Source organism: Portunus trituberculatus, chromosome 32 (genome assembly GCF_017591435.1).
Source record: "Portunus trituberculatus isolate SZX2019 chromosome 32, ASM1759143v1, whole genome shotgun sequence".
NCBI lineage: Eukaryota > Metazoa > Arthropoda > Malacostraca > Decapoda > Portunidae > Portunus > Portunus trituberculatus.
The window spans coordinates 7,208,182-7,225,681 of record NC_059286.1 but is presented as its reverse complement, the minus strand read 5'-3'; the positions used below and the strand labels follow the sequence as shown (position 1 = coordinate 7,225,681).

The 17,500-nt window shown below is 47.1% G+C and overlaps 2 protein-coding genes across 7 annotated transcripts in view; both read right to left on the bottom strand.

Moving 5' to 3' along the window:
• LOC123511820 (toll-like receptor 13) overlaps positions 1-1,041 on the bottom strand; it is an 18,232-nt gene extending 17,191 nt beyond the window's left edge. Inside the window, exon 1 of the mRNA XM_045267861.1 lies at positions 277-1,041. Within this exon, the coding sequence (XP_045123796.1) occupies positions 277-1,041 (765 nt within the window). The remainder of the gene's footprint in view (positions 1-276) is intronic.
• Positions 1,042-2,026: 985 nt separating this feature from the next.
• LOC123511821 overlaps positions 2,027-17,500 on the bottom strand; it is a 21,234-nt gene continuing 5,760 nt past the window's right edge. For all 6 annotated transcript variants that reach the window (XM_045267867.1, XM_045267864.1, XM_045267865.1 and 3 more), the window contains 6 exons: positions 13,266-13,441; positions 12,530-12,656; positions 11,548-11,647; positions 9,107-10,408; positions 8,818-8,930; positions 2,027-4,634 (listed from right to left, as the gene is read on the bottom strand). In XM_045267867.1, the coding sequence (XP_045123802.1) occupies positions 4,384-4,634; positions 8,818-8,930; positions 9,107-10,408; positions 11,548-11,624 (1,743 nt within the window). In that variant the 5' untranslated portion in view covers positions 11,625-11,647; positions 12,530-12,656; positions 13,266-13,441 and the 3' untranslated portion in view covers positions 2,027-4,383. The remainder of the gene's footprint in view (positions 4,635-8,817; positions 8,931-9,106; positions 10,409-11,547; positions 11,648-12,529; positions 12,657-13,265; positions 13,442-17,500) is intronic.

The following is a 17,500-nucleotide window of genomic DNA, read 5'->3' as shown; positions in this document are numbered from 1 at the left end:
AAAGATGGATCAATGAAGTAAAGGGGGAGGGATACGTGAAAAAAATACAGGAAATAGATGGGGAATGAGGCGACACGAGGGTTGATGCTTGTGGGCTGGAAGGAATGCACAGGAATGGGCAAGAGTGAAAGGAATGCACGGAAAGGAAGTAAATGAAGGAATGATGGTCGCGGTGCAGAGGAGTGTGCAGGGAAACAAAAGAAGGCTGTGGTGGGAGGGCGGTGAGTGGCGCGGGAAAAGGCGGTTGTGTGTTGGTGAGCGGCGCCCTGCACTCACCGGGTAGGTAATGAGGTTGTGCTGCAGGCGCAGGGTCCTGATGGTGGCGTTCTTGGGTGCGTCGGGGGAGTAGAAGGCGGTGACGAAGCTCCAGGTGCTGAGCGTGTTGTGCTCCAGCGTGAGGGAGTCCAGGCCAGAAATCTGGTAGAACCTGAGGCCGTTGAAGGTGACGAGGGGGCCGCGGGAGAAGGTGAGGTCACGCACGGACCGCGGCAGGTGGTGTACGTCACTCACCACCTGGATGCCCGTCTCCACGAACACCAGCGAGTCCACGTTGCGCTCCAGCGACAAGTCCGGGACTTGCGTCATGTGCGCGCCCGTGCACCGCAGCGTCTTGTGGCCCACGCGTCCCACGTCGTGGCATCCATCGGGTAGCGAAGACCCCACCCGAGTGGCGGGCGCCGCACCCTCATCCGCGGTAGGAGTGGACCACGCCGGAGGCAAGTATCTATGCAGGGGGTCCAGGTCACGGTCCACGTGCGGGGGCGGCGGCGCCCATCTCACCTTGGTGATGCACAGTTGGCGGTAGGAAACGTCGTCCCTGGCCAGAGGGACTGGGTGCGCGGAGCTGTTGAGGGGCGCCGCGTGATGCACACTGGCCGCGGTAATGGCAGGGCGCGGCGCGTCCTGGGTGGCGGCCGGGGACGTTGGGTCACGGATGGCGGCGGCCTGAGAGGTGGCCGCCGCCGCCAGGAGCAGAAGGCCGAGGAGGGCGGAGACACTCCCGCCGGAGCAGGGCGTGAGGCGCCTCGCATCAGTCCCCATGTGTCCAGGGCCTGGCAGGCGGCGCTGGGCGCGTCCTCCATTCAGGCGCCCCGCCGGGGCCGTCAACCCCCGTGCCACTGTCTCTGCTCCGCGACACTTAATCAGCTCGGCGCCACTTATCGTGCTATCGATGGCTGGTTGTCACCACTCGTCCGATGGACCTTCGGGCCACTCCAGGCCACTCGGGGTCACCACACCTGCTGGTCACTCGGTAGGATCACTTCACCTTGCCACCAAGTCACTTTCTCACTCAAGCACCAGCAATGAATGGATCAGTCGTGGCGGAGGTGGGCTCACATTACGACTTTGGGGGCGGAGGTCACCTGTAGGTAGTGAGGGCATCAGGTCTGACGCAGGGGTGAACAGGGGTGAGCAGGGCCGCCATGCTGGCATGCCCCAGGGCAGGGGCACGGTACCTGACGCACTGTGGCTCCTCAACACAGGTGGTGGAAGAGCCTCGGGCCGTAGAGGGGTGGGGCGGGAGGGACAGACAGGCGAAGGACAACAGTGGCTGAGCCTGAAGGGTGCGGCACGGCTGGCGGGTGGCACACGCGGAGGGACACTGGCAGTGGAAGCTCTCGGCTGATAGTAAAAAGGCTTATCTTGCCAAAAACATTGTGTGTTATCAGCAGGTGGCGACGCTCCACTGCACCGCCCGCCCTGCGCCGCCACCACCCGCTGCAGGCCTGAGCGCTGCGCCACCTGCGTCCACCGTCCACAGGCTGCTGCTGCTACAGCCCCTCACCACCAGCCCTCCCATTCCTCCCCCCACCATCCCTCCCTCGCAGCCATGACTCCTTCTCCTCTTTGTTGGTGTGGCTTGCGGTGATGCCCTTGTCGTGGTGGTGGTCGTGGTGGTAAAGGGGTGTGTGTGGATGAGAGGGCACATTTAGACTGGCTGAGTGCACACACACACACACGCACGCACATAATAAAACCTAGCAACAAAGCACAGTCTTGAGTGGGAAACAAGAAAACCTCCAAATATCCAAGCACTTTTTATTATTATTGTCCTTTCTATATTTCTGTTTGTGGTATAAATTTGTCAGCTTTTGATTGTAAAACATCCCGTAAATACGACGCATGGTCAGCACCTTGCCGCAGCGGGGGGTGGGGGGGGTCAGGTCAGGCGAGGTCAGGCGAGGTCAGGCCGCCCCGTGCCAAGCGATCGATGAACACTCGTGTGGAGAAACATACAGAAAATGGAACGTGTGCCCGAAAACCATCCACACAAACACTCATAAAAAAAGAAAAAAGAAAAAAAAAAAGCAATGTCGACTTTCCCACACGAATCAATATGGAAGAAGACAACGAACATTTATGAACTCCAGTTATTTTAGGGTGAAGTGAGCGAGAGATAACGAATTCTTCCCATACCTGAGATAATTAAGTGTGTTTACGTCCAATCGGGGAACATGAAATAGGTGAAGAGGTTTTGCTACAAGCGTGGGTGTGTCTGTATTATGGTTCATTTTCATCACGGTCACTTTTTCAATTTTTCTTCTTTTTTTCCTTTCTCTGCCAGTGAGTGAGTGGAGGTGCTCGGGCGTATGATGAGTGGATGTGGTGAGTAAGTGAATGATTGAAGATTGCGCGATTATAAAGTAGTCAGTTTCTTACCACCGTCACTACTACTGCTATTACTACTACTACTACTACTGCTACTACTACTACTACTGTTGCACTTCAGAACCACTTAACTCTAGCCTCTCCTGCAAAGTGACAAAAAGTATACGTGAAAAGTGATACCAGATGTTCGTTGTAAGTGTGATGGTGGTGGTGGTGGTAGTGGTGGTGGTGGTTGTGGTGGTGGTGATAAGATTGTAATTAATATCTATGATTGTGATTCACCACTACTGTCACTGTAACACTCACCACCACCACTATCACCACCACCACCACTACTACTACTACTACTACTACTAATGAAGATGGTGCTGATAATGAGCATGAGTGGTGATGTGATAGTGGTGATGGTGGTGTTGATGGTGATGACAATATACATAACTGGTGATGGAAGCGGTGATGGTGATGACGCAGTGGCAGTGAGAAATAGCCGCGTGATGGTGATGAGATGGTGATGATGGTGATAGTGGTAGTTAGGAAGGTGTTGGTGATGATAAACTATAAATCGGATTGGAATAATGGTGGTTGTGATGAAGAGGCAGTGATTAATAGTAGTAGTAGTAGTAGTAGTAGTAGTAGTAGGTAGCAGTGGCAGAAGCAGTACCATTTGCAACAGTGCTAATATGTAGAATGACAGCAGCAGTAGCAGTGGTAGTAGTAGTAGTAGTAGTAGTAGTAGTAGTAGTAGTAGTAGTCATTTTAAGCTAGCGATGAGGCAAATGTTTTAAAAGATTTGTGCTTCTGTAAAAAAATTCTAGTGATATGAAGAGAGAGAGAGAGAGAGAGAGAGAGAGAGAGAGAGAGAGAGAGAGAGAGAGAGAGAGAGAGAGAGAGAGAACAGACAACGAGAAAGAGACAGACAGAGAGAGGGAGAGAGAGAGAAAAAAAAAAAAACACACAGACAGAGACACAAAGAAAATGGGAAAAAATACACATGATCAACCTTTACCATAGAATATAAAAGTAAAACCCAACCATTGCTATCATTAGTCCCATCATTCCCATCATTACCGCAAACAAAACCCTTTCATTACAAACCCAGTACCAATTTGATATGAGTTAATCACCTTTCTTCCTCTCTATTTCCCGCTAAAAAGTCTCACTGTAATGATGCTCTTGGATTGCCTGTCGAGTAGTGAATCTTGAGCGTATACTGTGTGTGTGTGTGTGTGTGTGTGTGTGTCGAGGTATAACACTGTCTTCAGGTCAGTAAACGTGGCGTGATCAGCTGATGCGTGTAAACAGGACCACGTGGCGAACTATGACACGTAAACAATAACACGTGGACAGATGATACATGTAAACAATAACACGTGGACAGGTGATACACGTAAACAAACAGCACGTGGTTAGCTAACACATGTAAACAAACATTGCATAGCTGAGGCCTTGAAAGCACACAGCACGCGGACAGCTCATCGATGTAAACAACAGAGAGAGAGAGAGAGAGAGAGAGAGAGAGAGAGAGAGAGAGAGAGAGAGAGAGAGAGAGAGAGAGAGTAAAAAAAATAGATCCAGTCCACATTGCATTACAAATATTGAGAAAGACGCTTTTTTTTTAACATAACTCGCTTAGTCAGGAGAGAAGTAACTGCTCCTCCTCCTCCTCCTCCTCCTCCTCCTCCTCCTCCTCCTCCTCCTCCTCCTCCGTCATGAGGGTGAAAGCACAAACACACACCGTAACAACCAAACACCAACATCACCACCACTATTCTTTCACCCAAGCGTCCACACAGCCTTCTCTTTGGCATCGAAGGGACAGGTGGAGGAGAGGCGGCGGAGAGTGGAGGTGAAGGCGGAGATGAGCTGATCCTTATAGCGATACATGGAGGTGTCAGTGATGCGCGGGTTCCTCACACAGTCGTCCCCGCCAAACTCACACACGCGGTAGTGGTGAAGGAAAGCTACCTCATTGGGCACATTTAGGGTTCCTCGGCCAGCCAGGAACTCCCAGACGAAGTGGTTGCCTGTAGAAGGAGATTAGGCGCTATATTTATGTGCAAATGTTTATTCTACACCTACAAATTTAAGTAAAGATATTAATCCCTTCAGTACTGGGACACATTTTTTTACCTTGAGTTTTGTGTACGATTAGACTATTTTATCAGGAATGGTATATGGAGGTCAGAAGGTTAATGGCTAGAGTCTTCACTATTTAAATCACCACATAAGTTTCTGAAGCTGTATATAATCACCAAATCGTAAGCATGAATAAATATGGAAACGCGGGATTAAGATTTAAATAATTTCACTCGTAAAAGATTAGACTAAACATTTCTAATCCATGACTTGCCAATAGATTAACCCTGCACGTTCACCATCCTTTAGTCTAATCTGCCTGTAAGTCTTCAGTGTAAATACCAGAATGAAAACTAATTAATAATTGTCACTGCAAACTATATGCACAAAACACCACACACTGTAATGATGGACTAACCTCTACTTTCGACATCATTTGGTCTAAGTTGCTTGAGATGAGGTTCAAGAAATTTAAGCGCTATTTTTGTGGTTTACTTAAAGGGAAGTGTGATGGAAATGAGAAAGAGAGAGAGAGAGAGAGAGAGAGAGAGAGAGAGAGGATGATATCTCCGTTGGTCGTCTTAATACTTAAATCATGAATATTAAAGAAGAGTATTCGTATGTATTTAATTTGTTATGTATGTACGCATGTATGTATATATGTATGTATGTGTGTATGTATGTATGTATATCAAGTTTCTGTTCATCCTTTTATATCATCTTATCTATCTATCCATCTATTAATCTTCCTTTTATAACACACACACACACACACACACACACACACACACACACACACACACACACACACACACACACACACACACTTGTTCTCTGACCTCTTGTTATTACGACACATTACTGCTGTCAAAGGAGGCTCCGTGTGTGTGTGTGTGTGTGTGTGTGTGTGTGTGTGTGTGAGAGTGTAGTCAAGTACACACACACACACACACACACACACACACACACACACACACATTACTGCTGTCAAAAGAGGCCCTGTGTGTGTGTGTGTGTGTGTGTGTGTGTGTGTGTGTGTGAAGTCACTGAACACACACACACACACACACACACACACACACACACACACACACACACACACACCACGCACTCACTAATGGTCACTTTCGATTTACGTAATTGAGAGAGAGAGAGAGAGAGAGAGAGAGAGAGAGAGAGAGAGAGAGAGAGAGAGAGAGAGAGAGAGAGTTTTTCCTACATATTTCTTTATTCCTTTTTTTCTTCCTTCCTTACCTCCTCTCCTCACATTCTTCTCTACTTTCTCCTCCCTCCCTCTTCCTTTTCAATCCTCCTCTTCTTCTTCCTCCTCCTTTCTTCCTCTTCTCTTCAGTCCTCCTCTTAAAACATATCACTTGCATAATAATCTTCCCTCAACCCTTCTCTTCCTCCTCCTTCTCCTCCTCCTCCTCCTCCTCCTCCTCCTCCTCCTTCTCTTCTTCCTCTTCCTCTTCTTCTCCCATCCTCCTCGTCACCTACGTCATGAAACTTCCGTAAAGTGACGCAAATAACGAACTTGATAAAGTCACGTAGAATTATCACGCTGTTGTTGCTGTTGTTGTTGTTGTTGTTGTTGTTGTTGTTGTTGTTGCATTACTTATATTTGATTCAATACGGCTTGAAATATACCTTTAGCTACTGTATTTCCTCCCTTCCTCCTCCTCCTCCTCCTCCTCCTCCTCCTCCTCCTCCTCCTCCTATCTTATCTTCGCTGATAGGCGCTTAAGAAGTTGACGTAAGGGTTAATGTAGTGGTGGGGAGATGGAGTGGGGGGTGTCGGGGTGGTGGTGTCGTTGTAGGGGGTGTTGACCTTGGCTGAGGAGGAGCTGGGGATGACCTTAAATCGACCTTTACCACACTTCTCTTCCCTGATCCCCCCTCCTCCTCCTCCTCCTCCTCCTCCTCCTCCTCCTCCTCCTCTTCCTCCTCCTTCATCAACCTAATTCCCATCCATGTCCTGAATTTTTTGTTATCGGTCAAACGTACGTACATACATACATACATACATACATACATACAGACAGACAGACAGAGAGACAGAGGTTAGATAGACGGGCCAGCCAAAAGACAGACAAACAGACAGACAGACAAGGATATGCAATCGTAGCGAGATGGTTGTCACATTGACACACACACACACACACACACACACACACACACACACACACACACAGTAAACCATCTCTTTTTTTTTTTTTATTTAATCACAGTTTTTTGTTTATTTCATTATTTCTTTTTAGCCCTGGATCGTTGTTTTCCTCCTACGCAGAAATAAATGAACGAAACACCATAACTTTCCCAATACCAAACTACCTTCATTGTCTCCCTATTGTACTGCCGGCCAGCCATTACGAGTGTGGCTGGAGAGACCTGAGTGTTTGTGCCTTTTTTTTTTTTTATACCATTGTAGAGTGAAGAGGCCAAGTATTCACCTTGTAAGTTAAGACCATTAATTATTCCCCAGGTGCAACTGTAACCAAGTAATTGTATGAAAAAATACCTCAACTAATATCTACGAAGATACACACACACACACACACACACGCCCGGTAGCTCAGTGGTTAGAGCGCTGGCTTCACAAGCCAGAGGACCGGGGTTCGATTCCTTGGCCGGGTGGAGGTATTTGGGTGTGTCTCCTTTCACGTGTAGCCCCTGTTCACCTAGCAGTGAGTAGGTACGGGATGTAAATCGAGGAGTTGTGACCTTGTTATCCCGGTGTGTGGTGTGTGCCTGGTCTCAGGCCTATCCGAAGATCGGAAATAATGAGCTCTGAGCTCGTTCCGTAGGGTAACGTCTGGCTGTCTCGTCAGAGACTGCAGCAGATCAAACAGTGAAACACACACACACACATACACACACACACTACACATGCCCGGTAGGTCAGTGGTTAGAGCGCTGGCTTCACAAGCCAGAGGACCGAGGTTCGATTCCCCGGCCGGGTGGAGATATTTCACGTGTAGCCCCTGTTCACCTAGCAGTGAGCAGGTACGGGATGTAAATCGAGGAGTTGTGACCTTGTTGTCCCGGTGTGTGGTGTGTGCCTGGTCTCAGGCCTATCCGAAGATCGGAAATAATGAGCTCTGAGCTCGTTCCGTAGGGTAACGTCTGGCTGTCTCGTCAGAGACTTCAGCAGATCAAACAGTGAAACACACACACACACACACGCACACACAGACACACACACAGACGGGCAGTGAATGTTATTGATACAACAGATACGCCATAGCAACTGTGTGCGAGAGGGTGAGGGGAAGGGAAAAGGGGAAAAGGGAGAAGAGGAAGGAGAAGGGAGAGAATGAGGAGAGATAGGAAGAAACGAGATTATATAAATAGATCAGTCTTTATATAATGATGTATTCCAACCTGTAGTTATCCTTGGTATTAACGATACTAACGATATAGTGTGTGTGTGTGTGTGTGTGTGTGTGTGTGTGTCGGGAACAGATGGATGTGTGTGATTACTATATCATCTTACACACACACACACACACACACACACACACACACACACACACACACACACACACACACACACACACACTGCATACAAGCACAGGGGGGACAAAAGCAGAGATAAACAGAGTGGCGATAGCAAGGAGGCGGTCGAGCAGTGTTGGCAATAACAATGATGGGGGATACAATTGCACAGCAGGAGGTTCCCAGCACCCACCCCCTCCCACTCTGCCCACCCCGTCCCACCCCGCCCACCCTGCCACTCCTATGATCACGGAATATATAGCCAGTATTTTTCCTCCTTTATGTAATGTTATGTAAAGTAGCATCCATTTCATACCAACTAACTCTTTCTCTTTCTCTCCTCCTCCTCCTCCTCCTCCTCCTCCTCCTCCTCCTCCTCCTTATCCACCCCATCTCAGTTGCTACGTGGGACCGCAGTATCTGTTGTATCAATACCACAGTGTGTGTGTGTGTGTGTGTGTGTGTGTGTGTGTGTGTGTGTGTGTTCGTGGGTGTGTGTGTAGCTCGCCATTACGTTTATTGTCTAACCTACTCAAAGTTATTAGAAGAGAAACACGCATACATACTTACTCACACATACACAGACACACACACACACACACACACACACACACACACACACACACACACACTGACCGGCCTCCACCACGTTGGGCGTCACGGCGATGTATTTGGAGCGTTGCTTGTGTGGGTGGAACCTCTGACGACGACGAGTCTTCCGAAGGGTGACCAGGGGCGGCAGGGAGGCGCTGCGGGAAGGAGGGCAGCATGAGACAGGGCAAGGAGGGAGGAAGAGGAGGAGGAGGAGGAGGATTGAGTGGCATGTAAACAAGGAGTGGCACTTAAGTGAACAGACAGGAGTGGGAGTGGGTGTGGGAGTGAAGGAGGGACATGGGGCGGGGATGGTGCGCATGGGTTGGCTCACCTGTTGGGGTCGTCGGGCCACTGTAGATAGAAGAAGGAGTTCTGGAAGCTGACGGCGCCCACCTTGTTGGCGTCTGCCTTGGTGTGGAGGTAGTGGAGGAGGTGCGGCAGTGTGAGGTTGGCGTGTGGCACGATGTACTCATCCAGGTCAATCATGAGCACGTAGCGGTGGCGGTACATGAGGCGGTACAGGCAGTCGTTGAGCGCCGCGAACAGACCCTCCGTGCGGATCTCCTTCTGTGACTTGATGTCCAGCTTCCAGGGCAGGATGGTGACCACGCCCTCCGAGACGTAGTGGCGCAGCACGCAGTCCACGCCGGGCCCCACCGTGTGGTTGTACAGGGTGAAGTGCTCCACGCCCAGGATGCGATTCAACTCGATGAACTCTATCATCTGGTTCACGTTGTTGTAGTCAAAGTGCAGCGGCTTGACACACACCGCGAACGTGTCGCGCACCTCCTCCTTCGCCACGTCCAGGTTCAGCACGCGCAGCTTGTTGGTGGCGTTGCCGCCGGGGTCTGCCATCAGCGACACGCTCTCCGGGGGCGGGATGGGTTGCTTGCCGTTGCGGTAGATGGTGAGCGGGCAGGCGATGAAGCACGCTGAGAACTTGAGGTTCCAGTTCTCGCGGATGATCTTGATGGCGCCGTTGACGATGAGCGTGCTGGAGTTGGAGTACCAGTATTTGCACCACACACGGTCGCTCTTCTTGGTCTGCGTGGCGCCCACCACGCGGATGATGCGGCCCTTGCGGTCATCGTAGAACGCCGAGTATACGAAGAACTTGTGCCGCGTGTGGGACACCGGATGCCACTCCGCGTCCGTAGCGGTGCTGTTGGCGCCGAAGAAGGTGACGTGCGTGAGGCCCAGCGAGGCCAGCCAGTCCGCCTTGGCCAGGCCCTGCACAGACTGCACCAGGTTGCCGGTGACGCGTGCCATCAAGTGTGTCTCGTCCACATTCTTGCGGAAGAAGCGCTCCTCGTTCCCTGTCTTGGCCTTGACGGACAGCTCCTGCCTGCGGTACGTGTCGATCTCCAGCTGCCCCACCAGCTTCTTGTCGTCCATGAAGTAGTCAGGGATGTCCCCCAGAGAGTCGAACTCCGAGGTGCGCTTGCTGGAGAAGAGCATGCCGGTGCGGTGCTCGTCGATGAAGAACACCTCTGCCACCAAGATGGTCACGAACACCAGCATGAACACCAGCACGAAGAAGATGGACAGGTGGTTCCGCTCCTTCACCCGCTGCCGGTGCTTCTTGATCAGCGCAGACCGACGCTGCTTGTTGAACCCATTCAGCAGCGAGTACCTGTGGCACCACACGCTCGTCAGGAGGCGCATGCACACACACACACACACACACACACACACACACACACACACACACACACACACACACACACACACACACACACACACACACACACACACACACACACACACACACACACACCGCGTAGTGTAGTGGTTAGCACGCTCGACTCACAATCGAGAGGGCCGGGTTCGAGTCCCGGGGCGGCGAGGCAAATGGGCAAGCCTCTTAATGTGTGGCCCCTGTTCACCTAGCAGTAAATAGGTACGGGATGTAACTCGAGGGGTTGTGGCCTCGCTTTCCCGGTGTGGGGTGTGTTGTGGTCTCAGTCCTATCCGAAGATCGGTCTATGAGCTCTGAGCTCGCTCCGTAATGGGGAAGAATTACACACACGGAGACACACACACAGACACACACACACATACACACACACACACACACACACACACACACACACACGAAGACACACAAACACACACAAACACACAGGAGTAGTGTGGACCCCTCATAAAAAGAAACACATAAGGAAGTTGGAGACTACAAAAAATGGCTACAAGAATGGTTCCAGAATTTGAAGGGATGACATATGAGGAGAGACTAAAGGCTACGGATCTACCAACTCTGGAACAAAGAAGGGAGAGAGGAGATCTGATACAAGTTTATAAATTGATCAAAGGAATGGACCAAGTGGATAATGAGAAACTGATCCTGAGAGAAGAATATGACAACCGAAGCACAAGATCGCATAGTAAAAAGCTGAGAAAAGGAAGATGTCTAAGAGATGTAAAAAAAATATAGTTTCCCGCAAAGATGTATTGAGACGTGGAACAGTTGTTAAATGAAGAAGTAGTGTCTGCAACGAATGTGCATACTTTTAAAGTAAGATTGGATAAGTGTAGATATGGAGACGGGGCCACACGAGCATAAAGCCCAGGCCCTGTAAAACTACAACTACAACTAGGTAAATACACACACACACACACACACACACACACACACACACACACACACACACACACACACACACACACACACACACGAAGAGACACACACACACACACACACACACACACACACACGACGAAGACACACACACATACAGACACACACACACACACATAGACACACACACTCACTTGTTATGGATGGAGCGCCAGTACCGCAAAGCTTCGCTGCGCATCGTCATCTTCTCCCTGTCACCCTTGATCCTCATCCGCGCGGCAGTGGGCGGCTCTTCTGTGGGCGGCGGGAGGAACGCAGAGGGGGAGAGAACACTCAGAAACATACACAAACACACAAAGATCCATATTCAGAAACGCCTTATTCTCTCACCACGACTATTTTCCAAGGCCACAGAGATGCGTGGCAGGGTTATCAAGAATGTTTCTCCAGTTACTAATGTAGAAATCTAGTCACTCTGCCTCTAGAACCAACTTGAAGGTGTTTTATTCTCTCACCGCGACTATTCTCCAAGACCACAGAGATAATTAGCGGGGTTTTCTGGAGTGTTTCTCCAGTTACTAATGTAGAAATCTTGTCACTCTGCCTCTAGAACCGTAAAAACACCTTAAAAAACGCGTGTAAATTTAAATAAAGCCTTTTGAAACAGTGAAAGTGAAGCACAGGAGTGTTTGAAAATACAAGCCTTACACACTCACTGTAACACCATCACAACGCACTCAGGGACACTACAGGTACTGCTTCCTCGGGTGTGAGTGAAGGGTGCGCGGGGGAACACCTCAGGACACTTGGGGGCCGTATATCTCAAACACTTCTGCGCTTCACCTCCACTATTTCAAAAGGCTTTGTTTAAATTGACGCACGTTTTCTTTCTTTTTTTCTTTTAGGTATTATTACGGTTCTAGGGCAGAGTGACAAGATTTCTGCACTATTAACTGGAGAAACCCCGCTAATCATCCCTGTGGCCTTGGTCATGGTGAGAGAGAAGAGCAATTTTTAAGACGTTTTCACTATTCTAGGGGCAGAGTGACAAGATTTCTTCACTATTAACTGGAGAAACACTCTTGAAAACCCCGCTAATCATCTCTGTGGCCTTGGGAAACAGTCGCGGCGAGAGAGCAAAGCGTTTCTGATTGCGACACTTGCTTGCACCCTTACCGTTCTCCACAAAGGGACTCGACTGCCAGGACGGGCCGCGGGGTGACTCAGGGTTGGGGCGGGGCGGGTCGGCCTTGGGTGGGCGGGGCGGCTTGTAGCATGACCCGGAGTCGAGGTCAACGTACACCTGGGGGTCACGGGAGGGCAGGGTCAATTTAGGTCATCGCCGGCTGGTTTTGACGTGCTGTTCTTGTTTTTGCTGTTGTTGTTATTGTTGTTGTTGTTTTTGATGTTGTTTTGTCGTTGTTGATTTGTTTTAATTGTTGTTGTTGTTATTGTTTTGTTGTTGAATGTCAATATTGTAGTTGTTATTATTATTATATATTTTTTCTTTTTTTCTTTTTTCCTTCTTCTTCTTCTTATTATTATTATTATTATTATTATCATCATTGATGTTGTTGTTGATGTTGTTGTTGTTGTTGTTCTAATTATTATTATTATCATTATTATTACTGTTATTATTACACCTATTATTGTAATTAGTATCACTGTTATCATTATTTTGTTGTTGTTATTATTATTATTTTTTTTTATCATTATTATTATTATTATCACCATTATTGTTATCATTACTATCATTATACCACTACTACTACCACTATCACTATCACCACTACCACCACTACTACAACTACCACTACTACCACCACCACACACACACACACTAAACATTACTACCCATAAAACACAACCACCACTACCACCACCACCACCAGCACCACACACACCACACTACCTTAACAGTGGAGGGTTCACGGCAGACGGGGTGAGGCGGCGGGTCAGGGGAGTGGCGGCGGCTGTGGTGGTGGGTGTGCGGGCTGGCGGTGGGCGGGCTGGGGCTGTGACGGGGGCGGAGACGAGTGATTCCCTCTTCACTGATGCTTCTTCCCGGCTTAGTCCAGTCTTGAGGGGCTGTGAGGGGAGGTGGGATATATTCTAGTCATACTCCTCCTCCTCCTCCTCCTCCTCCTCCTCCTCCTTCTTCTCCTCCTCCTCCTCCTTCTTCTTGCGCCATATTTTCTCGTTCACATTGTCAGAGTTTTCCTTCTTCACTCTCTCTCTCTCTCTCTCTCTCTCTCTCTCTCTCTCTCTGATCTTGTTCGTTTCTGTTTCTGTTTGTCTGTCTCTCTCTCTCTCTCTCTCTCTCTCTCTCTCTCTCTCTCTCTCTCTCTCTCTCTCTCTCTCTCTCTCTCTCTCTCTCTCTCTCTCTGTCTCTGTCTGTCTGTCTGTCTGTCTGTCTGTCTGTCTGTCTGTCTGTCTGTCTGTCTGTCTGTCTGTCTGTCTCTCTCTCTCTCTCTCTCTCTCTCTCTCTCTCTCTCTCTCTCTCTCTCTCTCTCTCTCTCTCTCTCTCTCTCTCTCTCTAAATTATCATTCTCGTTTTTCTGCTTTGGCTTATCCTTGCTTGCTTCCTGGTTCTCCTTCTCTTCCTCCTCCTCCTCCTCTTCTTCTTCCTCCTCCTCCTCCTCCTCCTCCTCCTCCTCCTCCTCCTGGACAAGACAAACAGCTTAGTTATCATAATCTATACGTTCCTTTACCTCGGCATCATCAGCATCATCAGCAGGATCAGCAACAATAACAATAACAACAGCAGCAGCAGAAACAGTGTGCATTCCTCGACCTTAAACAAGCAGAACGAGGACAAGGAGGCAGACAAACAGGCAGGCAGACAGACAGACAGACAGACAAGCAGGCAGGCAGACAGGCAGACAGGCAGGCAGGCAGGGAAGCAAGATAGACAGTCATTCAAGGGTGCGAAATGTGTGTAAATAAAAGATAGACAGACAGACAGACAGACAGATAGAAAGACAGATAGACAGACGAAAAGATAGACACATTTACAGACAGATAGACAGATAGACAGATACACAGACAGACAGACAGACAGATAGATAGACAGGCAGACAGAGATGAAGTGATAGAATGATTGGAAAACACTTGTAAACAGACAGATAGACAGACAGACAAATAAATAGACAGATGAAAAAACAGACAGAAAGACGGACAGAAAGAAAGATAGGCAGGCAAAAAGACTAACAGACAGAAGATAAAGTGATAAAAAGATTGGGAAATGTGTATAAACAGACAGACAGACAGACAGACAGACAGACAGACAGACAAATGAATAGAATTTTAGAGAGGCAGAATAGATAGTTAGAGAAACAGTTAAAAAGAATGATAACGAAGGATTGGGAAGAAATGAACAGACAGATAGACAGACAGACAGACAGAACTTTAGTGAGACAATGAATAAACGGAAACAAAATAGAAAAAAAACAAGAGATAGGAAAGAAAATTAACAGATATATAAACAGTGAGACAGACAAAACAAAACAAAACATACATACAGACAGACAGACAAACGAAGGAACAAAAATAAAACAATAAAATGAATAAAGAGAAAAAATATAACAAAATTAAATAGAAAACGAAAAAAAAAAAAAAAACAGATAAGGAGGCAGACGAAGAGTTAGACAGATAAAAGAGGAGAATCGCACACACACACACACACACACACACACACACACACACACACACACACACACACACACACACACACACACACATATCTGTTTACTGCAATACACTTGACATTACCTTATCATTTTCTTTTCCTTGTAAGAAAGAAAGTGACGATAAGTTGCAAGATAACAGAGAGAGAGAGAGAGAGAGAGAGAGAGAGAGAGAGAGAGAGAGAGAGAGAGAGAGAGAGAGAGAGAGAGAGAGAGAGAGAGAGAGAGAGAGAGAGAGAGAGAGATTATTAGAAAATGGCCAATGTAATGAGAGTAGGAGGAGGAGGAGGAGGAGGAGGAGGAAGTGGAGGAGGAGAAGGAGGAGGAGGAAGTGGAGGAGGAGAAGGAGGAGGAGGAAAGAGGAAGAGGAAGATGAGGAGGAGGTTCATATGTCTACGTTCTCTTCACTTCCATCCTCCTCCTCCTCCTCCTCCTCCTCCTCCTCCTCCTCCCTTTACACAGAGCACTTAGGGTTTTTTAGGAGACATTGAGGAAGGTTTAAGGGAAGGATGGATAGGAGAGGGGGGGGGGAGAATGAAGGAGAGGGAGAAGAGGGGAGAGAACAGGAAGGAAGGAGAAGGAGAGAGAATAGGAAGAGAGGAAAGGGAGAGAATAGGAAGGAAGGAGAGGGAGAACAAGTATGAAGGGAGGGGAGGAAAGGGTTGAGGGGAGAGGGAAAGGGTCTATGAAACGTGCAAAACAACAACAACAACAACTAAACAGGGTAAGGACAGTGATAAACAACGACCAAAGCAACAAACGAATGCAGACAACATCAATTACAACAACTAGAATGAATTGCAGTGAAAAAAAGATGATGTTCACGAAAATAAGAAGAAAAAATAAAGAAACGTTTACAAAATGACTTTAATAAGAACTGAGAAACGTTTTTGAATATGTATCGTTATAGAGGTGTCGTTGTGTGTATAGTGTATAGTGTATAGTGATGTGTATGGATGAAAGAGACCCAGATTATCAGTGCTGAGTCAGTATAGAGACCTCAACCTTTCAGTACTAAATATTTACCCATAATCCTTCAGCATATTTCAGACAGCATATTATTTTTTCAATCTTAGCATAGAAAAATATAAATTGAATGGAAGATACTTAGATTATAGTGCTGAGTCAGTATAGAGACCTCAACCCTTTCAGTACTAAATATTTACCCATAATTCTTCAACATATTTCAGACAGCATATCGACTTTTCAATCTTAGCATAGAAAAATATAAATTGAATGGAAGAGACTCAGATTATTAGTGCTGAGTTAATAAAGAACCCTCAACCCTTTCAGCACCGAATATTTACCATTAATTCTTCAGCATATTTCAGACAGCATATTAACTCTTCAGTCTTAGCATAGAAAATATAAATTGAATAGAAGAGACTCAGAATGTAAGTGCTAAGTTAACGTGGAGCCTTTCAACCCTTTCAGTACTAAATATTTTACCCACAACCCATTAGCACAATTGAAAAAACACACTAACCAGTCCCTTAGTATAGAAAATATAAATTGAATGGAAGAGACTCAGATTGTTTGTGCTAAGTTAAACCAAAACTCTTAACCCTTTCAGTACTAAATATTTCTACCCAACCACCCATTAGCATATTTCAGACAGCACATTAACCAGTCATTTAGCATAGAAAACATGAACCGAATGAAAGAGACCAATACTGTAAAACCTGAGTCAACCTTTTCAATACTAAACATTTCACTCACAACCCATTAGCATAATTCAGACAACACATTAATCATTCTCTCACCAGGGGAAGTGTAAATCGAACCTGGTATCCTCTCTTTATAGCGGAAACATTAGCTAAACACAACCAGGCCAGTGAATTATTATAGCGGAAACATTAGCTAAACACAACCAGGCCAGTGAAATATTATAGCGGAAACATTAGCTAAACACAACCAGGCCAGTGAATTATTATAGCGGAAACATTAGCTAAACACAACCTGGGCATTGAATTATTATAGCGGAAACATTAGCTAAACACAACCTGGGCCAGTGAATTATATGTAGCTCAAACATTAGCTAAACACAACCAGGGTAATTAATTTATTTTTCTATACCGGGGGAAAACACGCCGAGGTAACAAAATACTAAAAAAAGGCCCACTTGAAATGCTGGTTCCCTTAAAAAATTGAACACTAGATCTGTGTATGGAGAAGAGATGATGCTACGTAGTTATTAGTGTAGGAATGTTGAGTTAATTCTGCCTTCCTTTATGTCCTTGTACCTTTTAATTTATTCCCCATTTATGATAGAAGAGATGAGTGTACCTTTCAGTTCTTTCCCTGTTCTCCATTGAGGTTAAGATATGTTAGGTTAGGTTAGGTTAAGTTGCGTTAATTCTGTTTCCCTTTATGTCCTTGTACCTTTAAATTCATTCCCCATTTAGGATAGAAGAGAAGAGTGTACCTTTTAATTCTTTTGGTATTCTCCATTGAGGTTAAG